At 37.0% G+C, this 24,338-nt stretch overlaps 1 protein-coding gene across 2 annotated transcripts; it reads left to right on the top strand.

Annotated features, from left to right (window-relative positions):
• Positions 1 to 230: 230 nt before the first annotated feature.
• LOC109038589 (acid ceramidase) lies at positions 231 to 22,813 on the top strand. 2 transcript variants are annotated; one of them, XM_019053691.2, is made up of 9 exons: positions 231 to 1,308; positions 12,861 to 13,080; positions 14,050 to 14,096; positions 14,831 to 14,915; positions 15,424 to 15,707; positions 17,320 to 17,464; positions 18,801 to 19,022; positions 20,641 to 20,874; positions 21,666 to 22,813. In XM_019053691.2, exons 1-9 carry the CDS (start codon positions 1,193 to 1,195, stop codon positions 21,744 to 21,746), a joined length of 1,434 nt encoding a protein of 477 aa, XP_018909236.2. In that variant the 5' UTR covers positions 231 to 1,192; the 3' UTR covers positions 21,747 to 22,813. The 2 variants fall into 2 exon arrangements, with proteins under 2 accessions (XP_018909236.2, XP_018909237.2); XM_019053692.2 differs by lacking the exon at positions 231 to 1,308 and adding an exon at positions 5,324 to 5,687.
• The last annotated feature ends 1,525 nt before the right edge of the window (positions 22,814 to 24,338 follow it).

The following is a 24,338-nucleotide window of genomic DNA, read 5'->3' on the forward strand; positions in this document are numbered from 1 at the left end:
CGACGGATATCTGGAGACACAAATACTAAAAGAGCTGACCCACTGACAAGACACTACTGAAATTGTAGGACTGTATCTTTAACTTATTTAAAATTATTAAAAATTGGCCTCCGTCCTAATCAGGACAGACGAACGGTCACTGCCACACAGATTGACACAAAATATTGGGGACTCCTAAACGGGCAGCACACAGTTCTTCACTAGAATTTTTTAAATTTTATATGGACTCAACAATGTCAGAATGAACTAAGTTCTTCTCAAAGACGCTTAAAATTTAAGCCAACAGACTGGTTACGTTACCCCAAAAAGCTGGACAGTCTGTGGATAGTATCGATAATTGGCAATCCACCTTATCTAGATGTGAAATATATGTCTTTGGAAATATTAGTGCAGAAATAATTAATAATCCAAATGAGAATTATTGGTGGTATTAGGTAAAAAAAATTCCTTACATTATTTGTGAGAAAGAAGGGCTATGAAATTATGAATGATCAGAAATCAGAGTGAATTTCGCGATCGCCCAACAGTTTGACAAACTGGCAAATTATATGAATTATCCTCTCACCATCCATCTGTATATGATTTATCTGATTTCGACGGGAGTATACGATTTATCTTGTATACAATTTATCTGCCCCCTCGCAGAATGTAGCGTGAAGTTTTACGACCACGAGTTTACATGAATTATAAACAAGATCTGATTCCTTTAAGTTAAAGAGTTCTTAATAAATTAATTCCGAGTTTGATACTGATACGGTTCTGCAGTGTTATTATAGTGATTATCAGCATCTAAGGAGTTCAGCTCCGTTATCATACCTACCGTACCAACTACTTATCACTTTCTCTTAATTTTCATTGTAATTAGAGGAGAATTTCGTCGCCGCAAACATTTTTCGGAACGCTCTTGTCAGTTAAATTTAACAGGCTAAAATGAACCTACAAAAGTGTTGTGAAGATCTTCAACATGAGAAATTGGAACTTCAGCAGAAGCGCACAATGCTGAATAAGCTCCTGCAAGAAATTCGCAAACTCAACCAACATTTAAGAGCCGAAAAACAGGAGGTTTCCCGTCTGGATAAAGACGAATACATCCTGCCTGATCATATCAGGGGCCCTGAAGGGTCTCAGCCCCCTGCTAGCTCTCAACGTCGCAAAGAAACTCCTGCAGCAAGGTTGGATCCATCAGTTCTGGATGATCCAGAGCATATCAATACAATCACACTTAATCTCACCCAGAAGCCACTTGACAACACGTTCAAAGGTGAAGAAGAGGAGTTTGATGATACCGATGAAGAACTTTGCTTTTGAGTGAGTATTCAACCTATCACTTTCTCACGATACTTTTACTTCTAAGGGGAACTTCCCTGGCTGCCACCTTCAATCAGGCAAAAAAAATTTCTACTTTCAAACTCTTTGGATGAATCCATTAGGACTGTGTTTTTTTATTTTTCCAATGCGCTGTGGAAACACCCTCAAAATATTCTGAAAAGTGGTTTTGAGCGCGTGTAGACAGTGCGGGCCGGACACCCTGTGTGCGCTGGGCGAGGCGAAGGAGCGTTCTTTGCCTTGCCCAGCCCTCCTGTCGCGCATTGTTTATCCGCACTCAAAGCGGACTTTTCGGAATTTTTTAGGGGTGTTTCCAGGGCACATTGGAAAAAAAAACACGGTCCTAATGGATTCATATAAAAAGTTTGGACGAATTTTTTCAGCCTGTTAGGAGGCGGCAGCTTGGGAAGTTCCCCTTGTTAGCTTAAAAACTGTTACTCAATCATAGCAACACCTGACAGCACTCACCAGGTTTTGAATTTCTGCTCTTCATATGTAAAAAGAAAAGTCACACTGCTGTTACTTAGGTTAGTGCAGCTTCCACTTGAAAATTTCAGTTCGCATGGTTTAATGAAAAGATTCTTGGGTTTTGACGATATCAATTGTTTCCATTATATTGCCAGAAGCTATAATTCACAACTCGGAAGAAGAATAGGGAAACTCATTTGTCAAGCTTATTTCCACCCCACCTTAGGAGAGCCCGATCAGGTAAAGGGTGCAGTGCGGCTCCTGAAGGTAGAGCTTTTGGTGAATTTTTTAAAGTATTATGGCCATAAGTAAGCCCTAAGTGATGGGAGGGGGAGAAACTGGGAAAAGAAAGATAGAGAGAATGTGAAGTAAAACACTTAACAACGTTGATGCAGCTCCATCTGACACAGCTGCAGCCACCCCAACCCTGATTTACAGCGCTTCCAGGTTCCTTCCCACCTCCTCCCTTTTTCCCCCCTAATCACTTCAGGGATTGGTTCAAACCACGGTTCAACAAGCTCATCGACCTTCGCAGTTTTGAGCAACCAAGAATTCAGCGTTTAAACAATGACAATGCGCATTTGCTGTAATTTTTGCCAAAAAAATAGTGCATTCACAGTAATTTTTGCCAAAAAAATAGTGCATTCACAGTAATTTTTGCCAAAAAAATAGTGCATTCACAGTAATTTTTGCCAAAAAGTAGGGCGTTCACAGTAATTCTCTTCAAATTAAACCTAGTTGCATTAATTTTCTCAAAATTCAAAGCTTTTTCAGTTCATTTCTCATCAATTTTACGCTTTCGCAGTAATTTTTTCAAAATTTCAACACTTTAACAGCACCTAATTTTCTTCAAAATTTAACATACAGGTAGTAATTTCTCAAAAATTCAACGCTTTTGCATTACTTCGTTTTGTAAAAATCAGTGCTTTGCCCTAATTTTTATGAAGTATCAACGCATCCTTACTTACCATAAAAATCTTGTAAAAATCAGTTTGTTGAGTGATCATTTTGTTGAATAAAACTGATTTTTTTATAAGTGTAACCGAACGTCCAGTTCATGCAAACATACTTATTTTTTTCAGTTCTTTTAACTTCATATTCGGTTATTTGTACAAACCGAACGTTCGGTTACGTGAACTGAAAGTTGAGTTTGACAAATCAAATAGTTGGGATGAAATAAAACACCACGCTCTCCTGCATAATGTGGATATGCAATTTTATCTTCTTGAAAATGATAGTATTTTTATCACTTGTTTCGTCCCAACTAACTTTTCTACTCATGCATTACAGTCTCTGTGTCAGCCACAAAGAGTTCACGTTTTCCTTCATTTCGTGGATATGCAATTCCTTCTTCGAAGTCGAAATATATGCATCACACGTTTCGCCCCATGCCTCTTTTTTTCTCTTTCGTTAAAATCTCTGAGTCAGCAGGAAAGAAACCAAGCTCTTTTTCATTGTTGTGGATGACGCGAGAATGTTTTGTCATTTCATACTTGGACATCTTTATGGTAAAAAGAACTATGCGCGCAGGGTTTGCGTCCAATATTTTTCCTTTCAGTATTAATATGTTCGATTGTAATCGGATCCGTGAAGACACATATCTTCCCAAAGAAAATTTCCGGAACTTTGAACGATCGCGGAAAGCGCCTGCAAGACCGTAGGGATACTTCAAGCATCGCGCCGTCTCCACGAGCCCAACCTCTAGCCTCGCTCTCGCCTCCAAATTATGATAATATTAAAAAATTTAAATGGGGCCCATGAAAAAATGAAGAGGCCTCGAGAATAAAAACTGTAATAATCAAATTAACCAACGGACCCCGAAGGTCGCATAAGAAGGAGGTAGAGGCCGGGGCCCTTATTGTCCTCATTTCATAAAAAAATTCTGCGGTATGCGGGGTGCCAGGCCTCTGCGGACTCTTACACAGCTTACGTTTTAACATTGGCGGGGCGTATATCTAAGGAAGGGTAGGTCCAACCACTCCCCTAAGCTTTCTTCGATTTTTCATCAACTTTTCTTTTTTACTTCTTCCCGAGCAATTATTGACGTTGTTGGTATTGAGTGCTGAAAAAAATGTATGTGCTTCGTAGGACCACTATGTAGGTATACTATTCTTCATTACTCTAAGCTCTCTGAATCTTTCAATGTTCATTCTCTGTCACAGTTCCCTATATTTCCATAATTTTTGCGGCTATCGACCGGTGATGGTCTCAGATGAGCCCGCTCCTTTCAGATTTTGGAAGGTATGACCCAGGGTTTTTTTTTTTTTTTTTTTTTTGCGTTTTTAAGTTGTGAATACTCCCAGTTGGACGATGCAATTGTTAATTTTTTTATCACAGTTTCCTCTAAAGATCCATCAGGCCAATTATTATGATTTTTGCAGCCAACGATAGAAGATAGTCCCTAAATAAGCCCGCTTTTTTCATATTAATTCACGGGGGACCCGCGAAGACGTCCTTCAGGGCTTCAAGAAGTGCCGTTTGACCTATTCTCACTTTCTGTCTAGAGATTGCCTCACTCCCCGAAATTTGTCAAAGTGATGATTTTTTTTCTTCTCTCTTTTTTACTCCTCACGTGGGTGTACTTAGTTGATCACGTTTCACGCAATCCACTCATGTATTTCCATTCTCCTCGAGGAGATTCCTTCCCTGGAATGAGGAACTTTTTCCTCAAGAGACTCGAAGTCGGAAAAGTCAAAAAGATGGACAAATCGTTGAAATATCATGGAACGCTTATATTGTAATATTGCAATATTGAGCGCCGTTTCTCGTCTCGGACAAGAATTTCCTCTTATTAAGGAAATTGTTCATCGGAAGCTTCACACTTTTGCTTGGCGATTTTCTTCTGCATTATGGCGGGAAAAAGACGGGCGGAGGGGGGGGGGGGGGTAGTAGCTGTGTGGACTGCTTAAGACGTCTCCGAAAAAGTCGAAAAGATGTATGAATCGTGGGAATTTGTCCGGAAATATTTGTTGGTGGTCATTTCATTTGAACTGTTTACGAATGAGGCAATCCGTGGATGGCGTGATCGGGTCTAGAGTTTGGAGCCGTGGAGTGTGCTCTGATGACAAGGAAACCTGGGTCCTCCGAGGGCTGGGCCGGCTACCCGTAAGTCCTGTGGTCCGGTAGTATTGGTCCATGCCCACGGGTGTGTGCTCCCCTGGAAGAAATCCTGATTCCTAGCCTGGAGCGGCAACCTGCCTCTCTCCTCATTGCTCCCGCTCGGTCGTGAATCCCGCGGCCGCCGCGCGTGACTCATCTAGGTCCCGGGTCCCGGGGCGCCTGCGCTGCATGAGCTCATGAGTAGATGAGTCTTTGGTCCTTTGAGAATCCCCCTCTCGGGAGCCTTGCAGCGCCTTTGTCCTTATCATCCAGTTCCCAGTCCATCTATCCACGTCGGTGCTTCCTTGTAAAAACAACCCATCTCCTCCTGTGACGAGGCGCGAGGTTTCTCGTTTTTCCGCGCGCTCCATGCGCCATCTGCCCATGAGTCGAGCGATGCGCGTGAGCCGTTCGTTGTCTCGGCTCGCTGCACGGAGCACAGTTTGTTGTTCTGTCCCGCGCGCGTCGCAACTTTCTTGTCCGTCGCCGTTTTTTCCATCTGCCAACTTTTCTCATTTTTCTGCTGTCCGTTTTACCTAATGACTCATTTTCTACGTCCATGTCTCGCCGAGTGCGCCTCGGGCAGCCAACAAAGACATCCACCCAATCGGAATTTCGATCCGTGAATTGATCCATCCTCGCGCCCTGCTTTGTTTAGTTGGAGCTTGAGTTTTTCCAATCGCAGCCACGCTTTATCCAGTTTTGCGAGTGTCTCTTTATCGCTTTCCAGTCATGTTAACCAATGTGTAATCTGGGTGCCATTTCCCTGAGATTTTAAAATTACCAAGTCGGAGGTATGACATTTTCAAAAATTACATTAAAGTGTTCGAGTTAAGTGAAAGACTAATTTTCACGCACGGGATTTTAAAATCACTACACTAATGCATGAAATTTTTCAATATGTAACTGAATCGTCAAAGTTGATTCTTATTCACGTAAAAAGACGAGGAGAAAATGGCATTATAATAGTAAAATAAAATCCGCACCACCTTAATGGTAAATTATAGAAGATCTTTGTCTCAGGAGATTTGCTCGATCTATTCATTTCTATTGAAGCTAGTCTTTTTAAAATTCAAATTTGTAAAACTTTTTCTTCCCGATTTTTCTAAGAAAATCGGCAAAAAAAAGAAAAATCGGTAAGAAAAAGTTTTACAAAATTTGATAAAGTATGACCGATAAAGTTAACAAAAGAAGTGATATCTTTTTGAAATTGTCTCATATTAGGTCTTTGAGGTGTACTCTCTTTTGTTTTTCGTCGAGGTATTTTTTTAAATGAGCCATGTCCACGTGAATAAAATGTATTTCAAACGTACCGAAATATGCAAATGTCTATAAATAAGTTGTTTATAATAAGTTGGTAACCAAATAAGCAATAACTCAAAGCGACCTCGGAAAAAGGGACACAGGGCCAACAAAAAAAAACCCCTCAGAATGACGCAGTGTAACCATTGCCTTGAGAAGTGATCTACGATCATTTTGGCACCAAAAGTACTACTTAAATTGGACCAACCTTCAGTAATGAGGATTTGAATTTTTCAATTCAAAAGAAGCAGTTTGAAGAAGAAGCTTTTTAAAAATGTAAATCTGCCTTGTTTGGGGTTGTTAATGATCCGATTTAAAGGTAACTCGACGTGTTTCATTGGACAAAAATGCACTGAAGCATAGCAACCGAATCTTAGTGATTTAGCATTTTACGTCGATAACTCAATCCTAAGTGTTGTGCAATCCAGCTTGGCTCGAAATCTCCTTTTGTCTTCTTTGTCTATAGCTTTGTCTATAGCTTTGTCTATAAATTTCAACCATCAGCCCGCTGCGGACGGTCATAAGTAAGTTTGCGAGGCTAACCATATTTTCCGCACAAAGTACATGTGTTGTATTTTTTCCGATTATCGTTGCCGCACAAAGTCATTTTCGCACGAATAATTTTCTGTAGTATGTGGCAACGTCGAGAAGAATATGAGGCATATTAAAGAAAAATCAGTGAACAAAGATCGAAAAAATTAGCATCGCAACTTTTATCGACGGAACATCGCCAAACGATTCCTTTTTTTGAAGTCGAAAATAACGGTATTTCACATTCTTATGAACTAGCATATTTTTACCCCGGTTGCTTTCAATTATCTTAAAATTTTCGGGCATGATATTGATTTAAGACACTCTTTAAAAATGCATACCCAATATTACGATTAAAATACAAAACTTGAAACATGCGCAATTAAAAATTTACTAAAATAACTATTTACGTCATATTCGTTGAAATTGACACGGATAACTGAATTAAAATCATGCTGCATTGCCCGCGAATAGCCGCTATACTATGAACTGACTGTGGGAAACTAACTGCATGCCTTGCCGATGTTGCCAGATGTTTGAGATAGCTGTTTTGTGCGATAATGAGTTTGTGCTGCAACGATAATCGGAAAAATTACCACAATTGTTCTTTGTGTGGAAAAGATTGTACCGTTCGCGAAGATTCAACTCTTTCGACAAAAAAGCTCCTGGAAGCAAAGAGGGGAAAGCTGCATTAAGAGGAAATGAAATCACCTTCAGAAAAGTAAGGTAGGCAAAATGAGCTTTCACGAGCAGCAGTAGTCTCCTCGATGAATGGGAAACAACTCGTTTCAAGAATTAATAAGAATTAATTCTTTAATAATTCATTTTTATATTGTATCCAATCAGATGATTTCTGTATATTTTAAACGTGAATGTTGTCGTAAAGTGTTTTTTTTCGCGTCGCAAGTAGTAGCTGGAAAAAGAGTCTTCGATAAGCTGAGCTTGGGTAGCTGAACCAATGCGAAAGTGCTGAAAAATGTATCGATAATGCTGTTTCAAACCCCTTGCATGTAAAGAGAGAATCAACAGCCAAGACGCCTGTTGAGGGATATGAGAGAAAAGTATACACTGGAAAAAAAACACATTGGATCTAGAGTCCAGACTCTTGAAAACATTGACAAGAAAAAATACTCTTGATTCAATCAGATTTTTGCTTAAATCAAAAGGAAATCCGTTCAAATTAAGAGGCTTGGTTCTTGATTTAAGCAAAAATCCGATTGAATCAAGAGTATTTTTTCTTGTCGATGTTTTTAAGAGTCTGGACTCTAGATCCAATGTGTTTTTTTTCCAGTGAGGGATTTGAACCGAACGTAGCAATTTTGAGCAAACTTAGCCTTAACGTTTCTCTAATCTCAAAAATAAGAGGCACTTCAACGCGCCTTGATGATGGCGCAGAGATACAACTACTCGTGCTCGATGGATGTCTGTGTTGCATCCGCGAACTTGAAGGCGCGATGGCGTGAGGCGTGAACTCTCAATACTCCGCTCTATGGTGCCAAATGCCAATGAGATGCCGCTCATATTTGGGAGGAAAGTTAAAAACGAGGCCCCAATGCCCCCAATACGATTCTTCTATCTTCGGCTGTGTTTCCCGAGGGCAGATAGTTGGGAAAATTTGACCCGGCTTAAGATGTCTAGGGCTAATTGTCCAGAAAAAATTCCCTGTCACTTGATTTTCTTTTTTTTCTCTCAATTTGATGTCTAATTCTTTTTTTAAGATGTATTTGTAGACCTTTATCTATAAAATTCGTACGTACTACCAGTGGCGTGGCGTGCTTTGCGATCTATCGATAATTCCCCATTTGAAGCTGTGGTAAATAATCGATTATTAAGGTGTTCGCTGCGAACACCCTGTTTATCGATACTTTTCTATAGGTTTAAATGGCCAATCAATCGATATATCGCAAAGCACGCCACGCCACTGCGTACTACCTGTCTCATGGAACTCGCAGGGGTGTGTTTTAGCAAGCCTCGTGTCGATTTGACCCGGCTTGGGCATCTAATAGGTTTAAAAATTCTAATTTTTATCGAAAAACCAGAAAAGGTTCATTTTTATTCGAGTAATGAAGACGTTTTGCACACAGAGAAAAATACGGATGTATTGAAAAAGCATAGATTTCGAAAGTTTGATGCAGAAGTATGGAAAACGTACGAATTTCTCGTCGAAAGCCACTCAGCGTAGCCGCTGAAAAAGTGTGTTCAATCGCCCCGTCAAAAACATAACGTGGCTGACATTATTAATTGATCCGTAAAAAGTAAGTTTCATAGGTTTTCCACTTTAGTAAAGCAAAAATCTTAGTTTCCTGTCAACATGAATTTTCCATGATCTTAACACGTCCTTGACGGGACACGTCACGTACTTAGGTTCCGCGGCGGAAAGAAGCACGTACCTATTTTATGTGTATCAGTCCCCTCTCTGCATCCTAATGATCCGGAAATTATCACTGATCCTTTATCCTCGAGCTCAACTGTCATCACTCTGTCATCAGAAGTTACGAGAAATACTTCGCGGAGCTTTAGAGATGACTCTAAACGGCAACATTTAACGTTGTAGTTAAATTGTCAGTAAAATAACAAATTTTCGACCCCTTTCGTACACTACGCGACGCAGCAATCGATTTATTCTAACTTTTGCAAGGGACATTTGTTAGTTAGCACATAGATTGCATTTAAATTTATAACGACTGACCCCGGCCCCTGTGGCGTCATTTTCAGAGGGCAACCGGGGTGGCCAGTCCGCGGAGGGGGCAATTCTCCCACTCACACCAAGAAAACCCTCCAATTTTTTTTTCTTTCTCTCTTTCTTTTTTTTCTTTCTTTTTTGTATTTTTGAAAGAACATCTCGATATTCTCCGAAAACATAACCGTAAGTACGCGTCTGTTGTTATATTTGATTATCTTTCAGGTATTTTTTTTTTTCAGAGCTATGAAATTTGAGCGAGAATCGTGTCGAATATCGAGTTACGCAATTGATTAAGCCATTACAAAATTAACTTACTATAAATGTTAAAAAAAACTGTGATTAAATATTTAATTGCGACCGTGGAATAGCAAAAGGACCGAAAACGTAAAGCTATTTATAAAAAACAATAAGAAAGAAGAAGAATGTATAGTGACTAAAGAAAATTGTATATCAAAGAAGCGTGAATTTAGGTATCGCCGAGTGTCTTTTCCGACAAAGCCAAAACGCATAAAAAACTATCATCAGGCTCGGAAGATCGGAGGCGTTTCCCATTTTTTGCACGGCAAAAAACGTTTCCTCTCTCACCTTGAGGCTCCTCAAGTGAGCGAGAAGGAAAAATTTCTGTCGTTGGTATTTTATTTTCATTTTTTTTTTCATCGTCCAACTGTCATCAAAACGTAAGCAGGACCCATTCGTGCCTAATTTCACCCGCGGAGATTTTAAATAATGAGTTAGAGCTAGGTAGATCAGGGCCGGATTTACCTACTTGCCGCCCATGGGCCGCCTGTTTTTTTCCGCCCCCTTCTCATTCGTTTTGAAACATCAATAAAAACCATCAAGTGAACGTGCCGGAGGGGGAGGGGTGCATAAGACGCGTTTACCTACTCGTGTTGAGTACATTTTTTGCGAAAGCCCTGTCAACACTACTAGGAAAATTTCACGGAACTTAGCGCGAAAGTTAATCCGTGAACATATCTCTGCGTGAACAAGGTCCTCCTTTTATGAGATATGAACCAACAAATTGAAAGAACAAACATAAATGTGGTTTAATAATTTTAACTTCCGCCGCTTCGCCGGGCTGATCGCACTGTGTTTGGCGCACTGCGTGAAGTATTCCAGCAGTCTTGTAGGCGCTACGCGTTTCACGCCAACTGCTCCTGACTGGCGCGGCGCACTGTGTTTGACGCAATGCGTGAAGTATTCATGCAGTCTTGTAGGCGCTAATATGTGTTACATGTTGACCGCAGTCCTTTTCATCCCAAGTCCTCATTATCATTCCTCTCTGCGCTGAGCTCCAGGCCAAATTGCGTGTTTAGTTTCTCTCTTAACTCGACTCTCTTTTATCACCGAAAAACGATAAAATTAGAAATTACTATACTCTCAGGAAAGAGAGATTTTGTCCCCTTTTCTCATTGCCAATTTTTTTTCTGAATCCGATTTTTTTTCTACCTGTATTTAAAAAAATTGCAAAATTTGCCGCCCCCTAAATTTGCCTAAAATTGCTGCCACAGAATTTTAATCAGAATTTTAACAGAAAATTAATCGGACTCCATTTTGCAAGCAGGAACTACAGTTTCTTGCTCATTGGGAAAAACTATTACGTGCATAGGGAAACTAATGGCACATTCTTTGTCTAAAAACCGAGCCAGCGGTTGCAGCTTCTAAAAAAAGGCCTGGATGCACGCTCTAACCATTAATTTCCGATCAAATGGTGACTGGTGCGCTCCATCTACCATCAATTTTTTGTGGCCTGCGCAAATTTGATGGTGAACAATGTAACTGTGGGGTTCATCCGTCATCTGATTCCCACACAACCCTGCTTATTTCATGCTTATATTTCAATCAACACGCTGTTTTAATTAATTTTATATAGATACCAATTTAGATAACTCTCGACCGCCATTTTTGTCATAATTTTGATTGGAAATTGACCGAAATTTTAGCGTGTATCCACGCTCGCAGTAGTTAGACGAATCAGACTTTACCTAGCTTATTAGACTACATAGTTCTACGAAACAGCGCAGTTCGACAAACCATGACGAAACGTTTGACCGTCTGAACCCGGTTCTACGTAAACTTGCCGAACGAAAAAGTTCCTGTCTAGTAGCCAATTTGACTTGTATTGTTTTTCGTGTTATGCGAACGGAAAGTTTTATTAGACTGATAAATGCTAACGACTACAAACAAAAGCGACCTGACTAATACTACAAATAAAATCTCTTATCTCTTGCGCTTCTCTTTGAATTTTCGAGCGTAAAGTAGGTACTCAAAAGCTCTATCCTGGATTGAATAAAAAAGAAGTGAGGACGTACCCAAAAACTGATGAGATCGTGTACACTCTCTTATGTTAAAAAGGCGTGTCAGACCTGTAACTAATCCTCAACTCCATCCTATCTCCCACCTCATTTTTCTCCTTCTTCTGCTAGCATTAATTGCTCAGTCCCATTTAAATACGTTGTAAATTCCAACGAAATTATTTCATCTTTCCGAGGAATTCATTCATATTTTCACCAGAAAACGTTCGACAAAGTTTGTCTATGAAACCAAGGAAGAAAAAGGAGGAAGGGAGGGGGGGGGGGGGGGTTAATGTCTACCAAAGGTCTGAAATGTTGTAAAATTATATGAGTGCTCATGAAATGCCCTTTGGCAATTTGGCATTAGTTGACTGGTTTCAAAGTATATGGATGACCGAAGTGCAGAACCGCGTGCCTATCTCCGTTGCGTTGCACCAAACTTTGAAGATCAAGGGTGGTTTTACGATAACTGGAATAGTTTTGTCGCCGTAACAGACAACACGTTTTTCGGTCATATTTTTAGTAGAAATGATACCTAATCACTCGAATTTTTTCGCATTCATGAAGGGTTACGTATTATAACGCTTTCTAGTGATTTATTGCTCTACTTCTCAATTAATATTATGTACATTCCGAAAATATGCTGTCTATTACGCGGTAAAAAGTCAGCGTAACAGAGAGCACATTTTCGGCCATTTTTATATTAAAATTGAGAAGTAGAGCGATAAATCTTTGAAAAGCCTTATAACACGTAACCCTGTAAAATATGAATGACAAATAATTGGAGTGATTAAGTATCATTACTACTAAAAATATGACCAAAAAATGTGTTGTCTGTTACGGTGACAAAACCATTCCAGTTATCGTAAATCCACCCACAAGCAGACTTCTGTTGCTTAAAATTTATACAACAGACTGACTGCTGTCAGAGAGAAGAAATAAATTAAGTTTTCAAGTTACGACTCATTTTCCCAAGAAAAATTCAAGTATGACAGGGAGTATGCAATGTCGCAAATGGATTATACGTGGTTCCGCTCTTTGTCCATCGACATTGTAGTTTTCCCATGTATCTGAAGCTTTGTTTCCCATAGTGATACCTGTGTTATTAATTGGTCTGAAAACTTTATGATTAAAATTTTGCTTCTTTTTCTTTCCAGTAATGAAGTGCTGATCTTACCAACAATGGCTGTCCAGAATTTATATTTAATAATACTAGTATGTTCAAGCATATCTGTGATATTTCAAGGAGAATGTAAAAAATTTCAAAAGTATAATGATGATCAAACACTCCTGTCAAATTCCCTGACATCAAATGTCATCTTACCGCCACATCTGTCAGGAAGGGATCTCCTGCCCGAAGAGAGCAAATTCCCACAGGTAAAACTCGTAAAGTCTCCTTTTGTCTCGTATACTAGTATTGTTAATCAAATCCCAGAATTGTCTGCAAATGCGATCATATGTGTAACAAGGAACTAATTTTCAGAAAATTCCTTGAGTCATTGATACCACTGCAAAGAGCAAGAAAATCTAGAAATTTTTTCGTTAATTTGAACTTGAAGGCTCAAAAATTGAAGGTGATTTGATTTCTGGAAGTTCTAAGACGTAATTTATTAAGTTTTAGGCTAACTTTAAAATTACAGGGGATAGTTCAGGTCCTTTTTCAGAATTCTGATATGAGCACAACAAAGGAGGAGCTGATGCCCTCTGTGGTGAGAAAATTCAACCATCTGGATTGTTTCAAAGGCTTCTAGAGAGTGTCTCCTGTGGAGTGTTCGAAATCGCCAGTTTCAAAATCGCTCTTGAAATATTTCTCCCGAATGATGAGGTTCCTTTTCAAAGATCCGATCACAAATAGTGGCACTAATAGCATCAGCAGTTTATATTTCTTGGAGGAAAAAACGCCATTAGTCTTTCTCGTCTAATATGAGAGAATCGTGTCCAATGCTAATTCATGTCACTTTGCTAACTACTAAATTTTTATCCTTGTTTGATCTGGTATGTGTTCGTAAAAAAATCATCTTGGCATAGGCCCCTTGGCGTGCAGTGCATGTAGTTAGTGTGCCTGGTCAACTGTTAAATTTTCCTGTTGAATCATCGAAGCCAAACAATAAAAGCCATGGGGACTATTAAGTGATGAAAAATTATCCTTTCTTTTCATTTTTTCTGTCTAATTTTCGCTCCTTTTCAAAAGTTGTGTCCAACCATAAGTGCACCTTCTGCCTTCCACCCACTACCGATGAAATAAAACAAAGTTGATTCATTCTGCATGTTCTTAACTATTATATAATTTATTTTATTTTATTTTTTTTTTTTTTTTTTTTTTTTTTTTTTTTTTTTTTTTTTTAGTTTCATCAAGAATGTTCAAATGAGCCTGTACCTCCAATACATGGACCGTAAGTATTCAATTACAAGATATTTCCTCCTTTTATTTGTACTCAGAGTTGCCACAATCAGGGAATGCTGGGAAATGTCGGGGAAAATGACGAAAGTGTCAGGAAAAAATTGCTTTTTAAAATGGGTTTGACTTTTCAAACAACAAATTTTGCTTGAAAACCATTTCATTTTATGTATTTTTAACCATCTGGCTTATCTTCAATTGTGGGGAATTTGTGGGAATTTTACGAAAATGTCTAGGAATTTCATTTTCCAAATTCTGTGGAAACCTTGCTGTGATAGTGCACATGGTAAGGGTGTGGGGACAGAAACCAAAAGTGAAGGAAAGTTTTAGATGAGATATAATTTTTTGGGGAGACATCTTTCAATGCAAAATGCCGAGAAAAGTGGCTAGCATGTTTAGAGTAGCAGTCGGTGTCACAAAGAATGTGGAAGGTTGCGCCATTAACCCCCGGTCCATTTATTAACAAAACTGGTGAAAACTATGCCTTATTGACAGTGATCAAGCGTTAATAATTGGCTATCAATATCTCTCCATTTGAAGCAATGGTAAATAATTGATTATTGAAGTGTTCATTGCAAACATATTTATAATTGATCCTTTTCCATCGGTTTAAATGGTAGATTAATTGCTAAGCATAAATGTTGAAGGTTTTGTATCTTTCTGTCTGAACAGCATAGTTTTTATTAATTTTTTCATTCTCTGAGATATTTTATAATTTTTTCATTTCAGGTTAAGTATCCCTAGTTTCAAAGTTGACTTGGATCTTCCCCCAAAGCAGCGATGGAAAGAAGTTGTAACAGCCAAAAAAAAAGAGGTACTCATCAGTTGAGGTGACGATTTCAAACTTATTTTTTGGAGACATTCATTCTGTAAGCAATTGGATATCCGGCAGACAATTAAAATTAAGAATATGACTTTTGTAAAATTTGGTTCAATTTTTTAAGATTTGGGAGTATTTATTTCATACATGAAATATGTAACATCGAAAATTTCTCCTCCAAATTTTGCTACTGACTCTTCAATAGTATGGATATTTTGAAAAAAAAATTACATAAACTTTCAAAAATTGCAGTAAAGGGTACAAACATTTTACTCATTCATCTTAAAATTATTCTGATGCCTAGACCAGACTGTTAATGTAAAGAGGAGAAAGTTAAACCTTGCAAGGAAAAATTATGACAGGCCTTTGTGGATTCCTTCAAATTAGCTATTATTCTGCTTGATTTTAAACTAAAGTCAATGAACCCTACCCTTTTCAGCACCCGATTTCACACTGTAATAATTTTTCCTCATAATACTTACTGTACTTGTTTTATTTTTAGATGGAACTGTTCCTTCAGTTTATCAGAAACAATACTGATCGAATTTTCGGGAAGAAAGTCTTCCGAGTCGTAGAGAAGTATTTACCAAAGTTGCTTCCATCTTTACCACCAATCTACCAAAAGGAAATGAGAGGCATTGCTGAAACAGCTGAAATGGAAGTAGGGGATGTTGTCTTGTTCAACATTTTCTATGAGTTCTTCTCTCTGTGCACGTCAGTCGTCATGGAAGGGAAAGATGGAACAATGTATCATGGCCGAAACCTTGATTTTACAACCTATATGTCGTAAGATGATTTGATTTGTCCATCTATTTTTTAAATACAGTCTTATTTGCCAGAATTTTTTGCTCATGGTAAACTGCAATCTGAAAATTATTAAAGAAAGAAATGGGAATCGAAAAATTACAAGTGAAAAAACCAGTTATCTAAATATTTTAAGAATTTCACCAGCCTCGCCCTGATAAAAAATTTCAACAACGAAAGGGATTGCTAGCCAGTATCTTCTGGGGAATACAAATTTTCTGCTTAAAAATTAAAAATTATGTTGATTTTTTAAGATGAATTCTAAGTACATACGCTAGGTCTCACCCTAGTAGCAAGATTCACTTTCCTCTTTCCTAAGGAACGTATAAGATATTAATAACGGTTATCTAAGCACCATTTTAATTAAGTTTACATATTGTGTATCTAAGTTTTATAAAACTGCAGTTCTACTGCTGAGTTAAGGATTGATAATTGTAAAATTTCAAGTTTATTTCTCAAGAAGCGTGCAAAATGTAAACATTATGCAGTAAATTCAGCATCATGTCAAATTAAAGTTTGATCATACTTGGAAACAAATGCAGTAAAAAGTTTGGCTAAACAAAACGTTAGCCTCCTGACATAAGGGTGTGACCACACCTCGATACCCCGTCGTCCACATAACTCAAGGCTTTCCCAGGTTCATCTCTATATGTAGTTATGCTCTTTAGTCAGCCAAGTAACAAAATCATGTAACTGAAAAGCCAAAAAAAATTGCCATTTTCACTCAGACTCAGCTTGACTTATTTTAAACAATTTCATGGTCTGCAAAGACTTGCTTTACTATTTTATGGTCTACATCAGAGATTCTTTAAAGCAAATGTAAGTATCTTGACTATAATCCGCAAAGCTAAATCAAGAAGCATATATTTTTAAAACTGACTCCATAGATGAATTTCCTTTGCGCAGTAATGTCCAAATTAACATTTGTGTTATCGTAATATTTAAAGGGATTTTTCTCATCCCCTCAAAATTGCATAAAAAATCATCCTTGGATTTTAATCTGTATGGAGTTAGGTACCAGGAAAAAATTCACACTAATGTTTTTTTTTTTTTTTTTTTTTTTTTTTTTTTTTTTTTCAATATAAGTGCAATGTATTACGAAACTACTTTGTGTTTGAATTGGATCACATGAGCAACTGATACTGCATATCTAATAAAGACGGGTGGTTGTACGGAGCAAGACCGAAACCATATTTATGGTCCAGAGTGAACTAGTTTATGAGTATTCAGGTATAAATTAAGGATCATGTGATCAGTTGGTGTTGCGAACACACTGGAATTTTTCAGATTGACTCATTCAACAAATATTTCCATTTTTCTCTTCGTGCAAAAATTTTCACCCCCAGTTTTCTGGCACTAAATATTTCAGTTTTCTCTTTAGACTTGTCCTTAACTTGAGTCTTGTATTCAGAGTTGGATTGGAGACGATTTTTTGGTCTACGAGTTTGACTGCTGTTTTCCTTTTTCAATCCAAGGAAGCAAAAATCAATTGTTTTGTCCGAAGTCGGGTTTTATTCTGTTACTCTTATTCCAATGTTTAACCTTTCATATTTGATTTTTACCACTAACTCTTTTTTCCTCTCTTTTTTTGCAGGTGGGACAGGGAAAACAAATCTTGGGTGTCCTCTCAACATCTCCGGAATATGACTGTAAAAATTGACTTCATGAAAGATAAAAGAGTTCTTTTCTCATCTGTCAACTTTGCTGGTTACATTGGCATATTAACCGGTGTTAAAAAAGTAAGAGCTAATACTTTCTAGCCTCAGGGAATAAAACCAGTACTTTTTAAGTTCATTTATGCTTACCATATTCTCACTCACCATTAGAGACCAAGATCTAGGGTGATTTTGCACTGCGTGTCCAACATATCTCACTCCAAAAAATTATCTGTGTTTTGGTATTTCCTCCATGCAAATGAAAAAAGTGTGTGTATTTTCTTGAAATCTAGTATGCTCAAAAAAATTATCTACATCAATATTTTCAGTCGCCGCAATTTTCACTGCAAAAGTAATTCTTTTCTAGTCACCCACACTTTTTAAAGATATGCTATTTTTGGCTCCTTTGGCCATTTTTCATTCATGCTCAGATCTTTTTTTATTCTTTCATGTTGACAAGTTGTGGGTGTCATCCCAGTTAGGACACAATAAATTAGTGTCATAGCATTTAGAGTCCTATTCATAGTTGTTCCTTAAATATCAAGGCCTCTGTAACCAATCGATTCCTATGGTGTAAGAAACCTTAATGTTTAAAAAACTATTATAAATAGGTACCTACAATCCTTAATGACTTTATTCTAAATCAAGCTCTCGTGGTTATTTTCCTGGTTGTCTTACGTAGCCATGTGATTCTGTTTGGCATAAATTGGTTTCTTCCTACACTTCCTAGCCGTCTCAAACATCATTCAAGAATGCCAAGGACGAAAATTGTTATTTTTCGCTGTACCTTTGTTTAATGAAGAATTAACAGTGGCCATTAAAACGCTCCTATTTTATTATTTTTAATTATTCAAACCAAAATAAAATTAAATTATATGTTTGAGTAGATTAAAATGAACTTACTTAATCAGAGGGAAACTACCGTCCAAAGATAGGATGGTAACACAACTCACCCAGGCACTAATATATCTACGGTGAAACTCTTAAACGACGCATAGTAATAAGCTCTATTCCTATCATAATTTTTTAAAGGAGAATGAATCAACATCATTCCTTGAAATTATTTCAGAATTTGCTTTGTGCAAAGAAGGAAAGTCACAGAAGTCATTAAAAATTTACGTTGAGTAGATAATAAAATAAATTATAACAGAAGTCAGTAATGTTGCAGATGAATATGTGTTGTTTGGCAGCTACATTGTCAATATTTGATGTATTCTTTCTGGTAACAATGATTGTCTTCATGAGAATTTTCATGCTAAATCTCATAACAAAATGTCTCCGTCTTGTGTTACGAATAACAAATATACTTGGCATTTTTAGGTTGAGGTTGAAGATGTGATTAAATTATTCTACAATCTACCTATTGATTAATCATTTTTTCATTAATTCAGACTTAAGTTTTTGCTCACCCCTGTTTCAGGGTCAATTTAGTCTATCAATCAACGAAAGGTTCCGGGTTCTTGGTGGATATGTGGGCCTCTTAGAGTGGATTATGGGCATTCGTAAACAGAATTGGGTAGGATTCCTCACGCGGCAAGTATTGGAAGAGGCAACTTCTTATGAAGAAGCTATGGAAATGCTAGAAAAACCAAAATTGCTTGCTCCAGTGTACTTCATCTTATCGAGTAATAATTCCAAACAGGTTTGTCGCAATCATCTAAACTTTTTATTTTAGAGTTTGAAAAAATTAAAGGATTTTTCCTTTAAAATACAGAACGATGGTTAAGGAACAGTACCACCTATCTGTAAACTGACAATTCGTCACAACAAAGAAAAGCTCTGCCATTATGTGATTTCAAGGTTGGATTTGCAATTATTTTATGCATTACAGCGCTTCCATGTGGAATTGGAAACAACTACAAAAATCAACTTGCCAACTTTATATTGTAGAATGCAGCAAATATGATAAATCAAAATTACTAAAAATTACATCAAAATTCTTTAGTCTTTTAGTCTTTTTGTTCTTTAGTCTTCAAAAAACTGGAGGTCAGTTGATAGCCTAAACTTTGATGAAGGCTGGACAATGTTAAACCTAGTTTTTAAATATTCATATCTAAAATTTTGAAGAAAGACAATGGTGCCATCAAGATTCTCTGAAATCATTTTCCAAGCTCAAAAAAAGTTGAGACAGTATTGGAGGGTATCTCCTAAGCTACACTGAGAGTCCACCTCAATAAACCCTCTCAATCTCTCCATGCACGGATAGGGAGCAAATGAAGACTTATATGTTAGGATAGCGGATGTTGAGTTTTCACATTGTGAAAAAATTGCGTTTGAAGTTTTTGAAGCTTTGCATTTTGCCGCCTGTAGAACTTACAGGATTCGTATAAAAATTTTCTTGTAAAAAACCCGCGTTTTACGATTTATGTAAAAGAAAAATTGAAACAGTAACAGCGATTTGGAAAAAATGCCACATCCGCTATTTTTATTGAGAACATTTTATTATGTGAGAAACAAAGTCTTTAGGAAGAGTAAGGCTGGTGAAACGATTGAAATGAACCAAAAGTAAGTCAATGCTGAGTCATTTAATAAAATTGAACAAAAAACTAAACCGTTTGTACCTTCTACAACAAAAATAAGGAACAAATTATAAAATCAGTTAAAAAATCAACAATTCTGGCGAGACGGTCCCGATACGTATCATTTGAGAGTCAGTTGCAGCCCATGGCCGGTGTGCAGGTAGTTATCACAAGTGCATTCAAATCTCCACGGATGTCCTGCTGCGTTGGCCAGGGAAAACAGTGGATTCTCAAATCCGCTTCACAAATAACATGATTTTCAGGTCATATCTTGCCGAAAAATTGCGCTATAAGTCTGAAACTTTGCACAGGCATTCTTAAGGGCTCCAGAATTCAAAAAAAGCTTTTTTCCTAAAAATGGCGGACGTCAGCGACTGCTATTGTCACATATAAGTCCTTAAATACATAACGCAGAGTTGCAATTTTTTGGGGGAACCACAAGGCTGGAACCACGGGTTGGAACCTCTTTATCACGGCCTCAACTTTGAGAGCTTTTTTTGAGTTTGGGACCTAGTCTCAAAGAAAATCGATGGCATCATCATGCTTTTTGCAAAATTTTCCTGATGCATACAAGAGCTCCATTGATGTTGCAGCAATATTTTTGTAATGTTATTTTTAGGAGTGCTGGATGAGCAGCATGTATACTTATATGTAAAGAATGGAGGTGAAGTTGTATAAATTGTGTTCTCAAATATAAGGAGAAGTCTTGGCCTTTTCTTGACGATTGTCTCTGTGTCACAGGCATCGGTTATTACTCGCGATCGCCGTGGCTACGACGTGTGGAATTTTGGGTCGAGATATGCCAATCAAGATGGGGACTGGTACCTTGTTCAAACAAATTATGATCACTGGAAGCCACCGCCATTGTTCGACGACCGTGTGACACCTGTCGTTCGTTGTGCCGACAGCATCGGGAATAAGAACACCACATCAACATTGTTCCGTGTTCTCTCCACTGTACCTGTTCTCAACCATGTAAGTTGGCATTTTAAACTGATTTCCTCGAAATCTCTAATGAAGTACAGTAAGTTTGAGTATTTTGTCACTCAATTAACAAACATATGACTTAAATTGAGATCAATGATAGTATGAATTTACAACCCAAGCCGGTGGAAGTGGCATTCTTAATATTCCAGTTTGTTTATTATACTTTAATCATGTAAGGAAAGCCTAAATAGTAAACAGGTAATAGCAGCGATAAAAAATTTATTTTTAAATGGGAATAAATGACAAAGAAGAAGCCAGAGTGTCCAAATTAGGGTATCTACGGAGTCAGAACATCAGAACAAATAAGCGCAGGATTTTATTAAAAAAATATCATGAAGAAAGCCAAAAATTTTTTGTTTTTCCAATTTCCTTTCACCTTTACTTTCCTCAACTGTTAGGAGAAATTTGGGTGAAAGGCAGAAAAATAGTTGAAGAAATCCAGGGAAACTCAGAGAAAAAACATTATCTGAACACTAAAATTTCATTTGAAAAAAACTAGAATGTTTCATAATGCCTAATTATCTTCAATTTAATTTTAAATTTGACCTTTGTAAGAAAAAATAAGAACTTCAAAGTAAATTTTAAAATTAATTGTAGGTATTGCTCATCAGCAGATGTCTCTTTGAAAAAAATCAAGCAATTTCTTACTAAATTGACCCATCTTCATATAAATCTTCCTGCCAACTTAAAATGTCTGCTAACTTATTCAGGGCGAATTCTGAAATGTTCATCTCCCACTTTTGCCTTTTTCACTAATTTGACTCCATAACTTTTTCCAGGAAACAATTTACACAGCCATCATGAAAATCAATACTGGTGATTTGTACACATGGGTACGGCATTGTCAATGGCCATGCTAGTATTTTCACTCTCTCATTTGGAAACCATAAGACTGAACTGTAATAGTTATAAGTACCCTCTATTTTTACTAATAGTAATTTCCAATGTCTTTCTTCCTGTTGTTAACAAAAATTGAGCATGCTCATCCTTGCCATCTTTCTGTTTTTAAGTCTAGTCTCTTCGGATGTAATATTGTAATGAAACTGATTTGGCAACGTAGTTAGCGATCATCATGCAACCATTTTTTATCAGAAACTTCATCGATATCACATGTATCAATGGCCAAGCGAAACTATGTCTCTCTGTTTGTGACATTGCAGACTTCCTGTTATATTTTATTTTTTCCTTTAAAAACTAGTCAACTTAATGTCTTGTAACCTAGTAGGTTACAAGGTTACAGTATTAAGGTAGGTTAAACCTACCTTAATTTTTCTGTTCTGTTAGCAGAATATTTAGTGTAAACTTCAAGGTATAAAGTTGGCTTGTTCCTCTCAGAAAAAGTAAAATAGCGGACATTTTGAAATATTGCAATGGACGTACATGGTTTTACACTTTGGCCATTCATATCAACACTGAAACTACCAAACCTTGTATCTTGTTTGTGGTGTTTACAAATCTTCGCTCCCATTTCATTTTTTTTGAAGAAGGACAAAGCAATATCATTCCTTGAAGTTTTCACAGAGTTTCTTTTTTTGGATAGGGAAGAAAAATCACGGCATTTTTCAAGAATTGAAATTGAGTCATTTTCCGTTTAAAAAATAAAGTATGACAGATATTCTGCATTGTTGCAAACCGAGATAGGTACAAGGTCTGGTAGTTTCACTGCCAACATGTAAGTATGCCTGTGTGGAACGAGTGAAGGTTTCAGGCAGCCTTATTTTTAAGGGATTTATTTATATTTTATTTTTTAATGATACTATTTCTTTGTATCTTAGTTTCTTTTTTAATATTTATCCTCCAAGTTTTGTACAAATAATTTACTAGGACACATTTTATTTCTCTTATGAAACTCAAATTCCTTTAATTTCATTTATACTTATGTGTTGTAGACGTTACCAGAGTTTAAATACAATTTTATGCTGCCGGATGAAGTTGATCTATTTATTTCCATTCGACCATGAACTTGTTTGAAAGAAATACATTGTAGAGGAATCATAAAATTTTAATCTCACTTGAGACGTTCATTTTATTTGTGAAACTAGGACCAGCTATTCTTTCATAGAAACATCTTATCTGTAGTTTGATGCTCTTACTATTTGGAGATAAATGAAAGTTCCTAAAAAATCGAAATGTTGATGATTTTTAACATAAATTGGGTCTTAAAAACTTCAAAAGATGACCCTGAAAACTTGTTTTTTACTTCGCTACATAGCCTTGAGCTTTTGATGAGCCATAGTAAGACTGAATATTGCAATTAACTCTCTAATTTTCAAGTTATTTTTCTCAAAATTGTAACGTTTTCCATCCTCCTTTATTCATTGGAGGCTTCTATTACCAAGAGAAAGGAGACTCTGCTACATATATTATTATATTAGTCAAAATCTCAGAAATCCTTGCTCCTCATTATTTGTAGTGATTCTTGATTGTGGTTCATAGATGGGTATCGAAGGGTATCGAGGGTAACGAAAAAGTCCAGTGACATTTTGGAACTTGAAAGTTTATAACATTTTGATGGTCAAAGTATAAAACCACAAATCTCATTCCGGTGTTTTAAAATTTTGGAGTGCTCTGTAATTTTTTTGCAGAGAAACAAATTAACTTGATGCCTTGAAATTTATATGAAATATTCAGCTAACAGATAGGAAAAATCAAGAAAGTTTTCAAGAAATTACGTTCAATAGCTCTCCAAAAAAGAAATAAAGTATGATAAGACGTCTGCAGCGTCTCAATCAGAGGTGCAAGGTTTTGCATTTTGGCCATCAATTTGAAGTTGAGAAACGTGTGGAAGGCTCATTTGCCTCAGTTTTAAACGTGGCTATCGAGGTTAATGAGCAGGTGTAGATTGTTCAGTTTTTGCAAAACCATCACTTGGATTGCAGTTAACAGGTGGAAATCAACTATTGAGTTGGATCCCACCATGGTTGGTTGTTTGTGCTCTGCTCAGAGTAGTAAAAATCGTGCACATTCATACTTCAGTATCTAAAAAAGGCCAGAATAGCAAATGCATGGCTTCCACCAAAAAATTCACATTAATAATGGCATACGTCTATGTGAATTTTATTCTTGTAAATACACTTACTGTTTTTGAAGGCATAGAAGCAGCTGAAACATTTTTGGAACACTGTAATCGAGTTTGTTCCCTTCTGTCAAATGTAAGTAGGTAGTTCCCTTGATGAACATTGCATTCCAACATTCCATCATGATATTTCTTATAGGATATTCCTCTGTTGTAAGGAAAATATTTGATAATCTTTAATAGGAGCCTGGGGCCTTTACTTAGCCTGGGAATATTTTTTATGAAATTATAATTCTCATCAAAATAACTGCACTCACATTTCCTTGTTTTACAAGGTTTTAACAATGTTATGCAGAATTCATTTTTCTTTAATACTATCGCGAAAAAGAACAATAATTGGACCTCCCCATTTGGTAGTTTTCATTCTCTTTGATTA

Source organism: Bemisia tabaci, chromosome 3 (genome assembly GCF_918797505.1).
Source record: "Bemisia tabaci chromosome 3, PGI_BMITA_v3".
NCBI lineage: Eukaryota > Metazoa > Arthropoda > Insecta > Hemiptera > Aleyrodidae > Bemisia > Bemisia tabaci.

Bases quoted from the DNA above. Each gene is read 5' to 3' on its own strand.
- LOC109038589 (XM_019053691.2), top strand. From the start codon at position 1,193: ATGATCCAGAGCATATCAATACAATCACACTTAATCTCACCCAGAAGC. The intron at 1,309-12,860 runs GTGAGTATTCAA...TTTTCTTTCCAG, and splicing joins ATGAAGAACTTTGCTTTTGA to TAATGAAGTGCTGATCTTAC. The intron at 19,023-20,640 runs GTTTGTCGCAAT...TCTGTGTCACAG, and splicing joins CGAGTAATAATTCCAAACAG to GCATCGGTTATTACTCGCGA.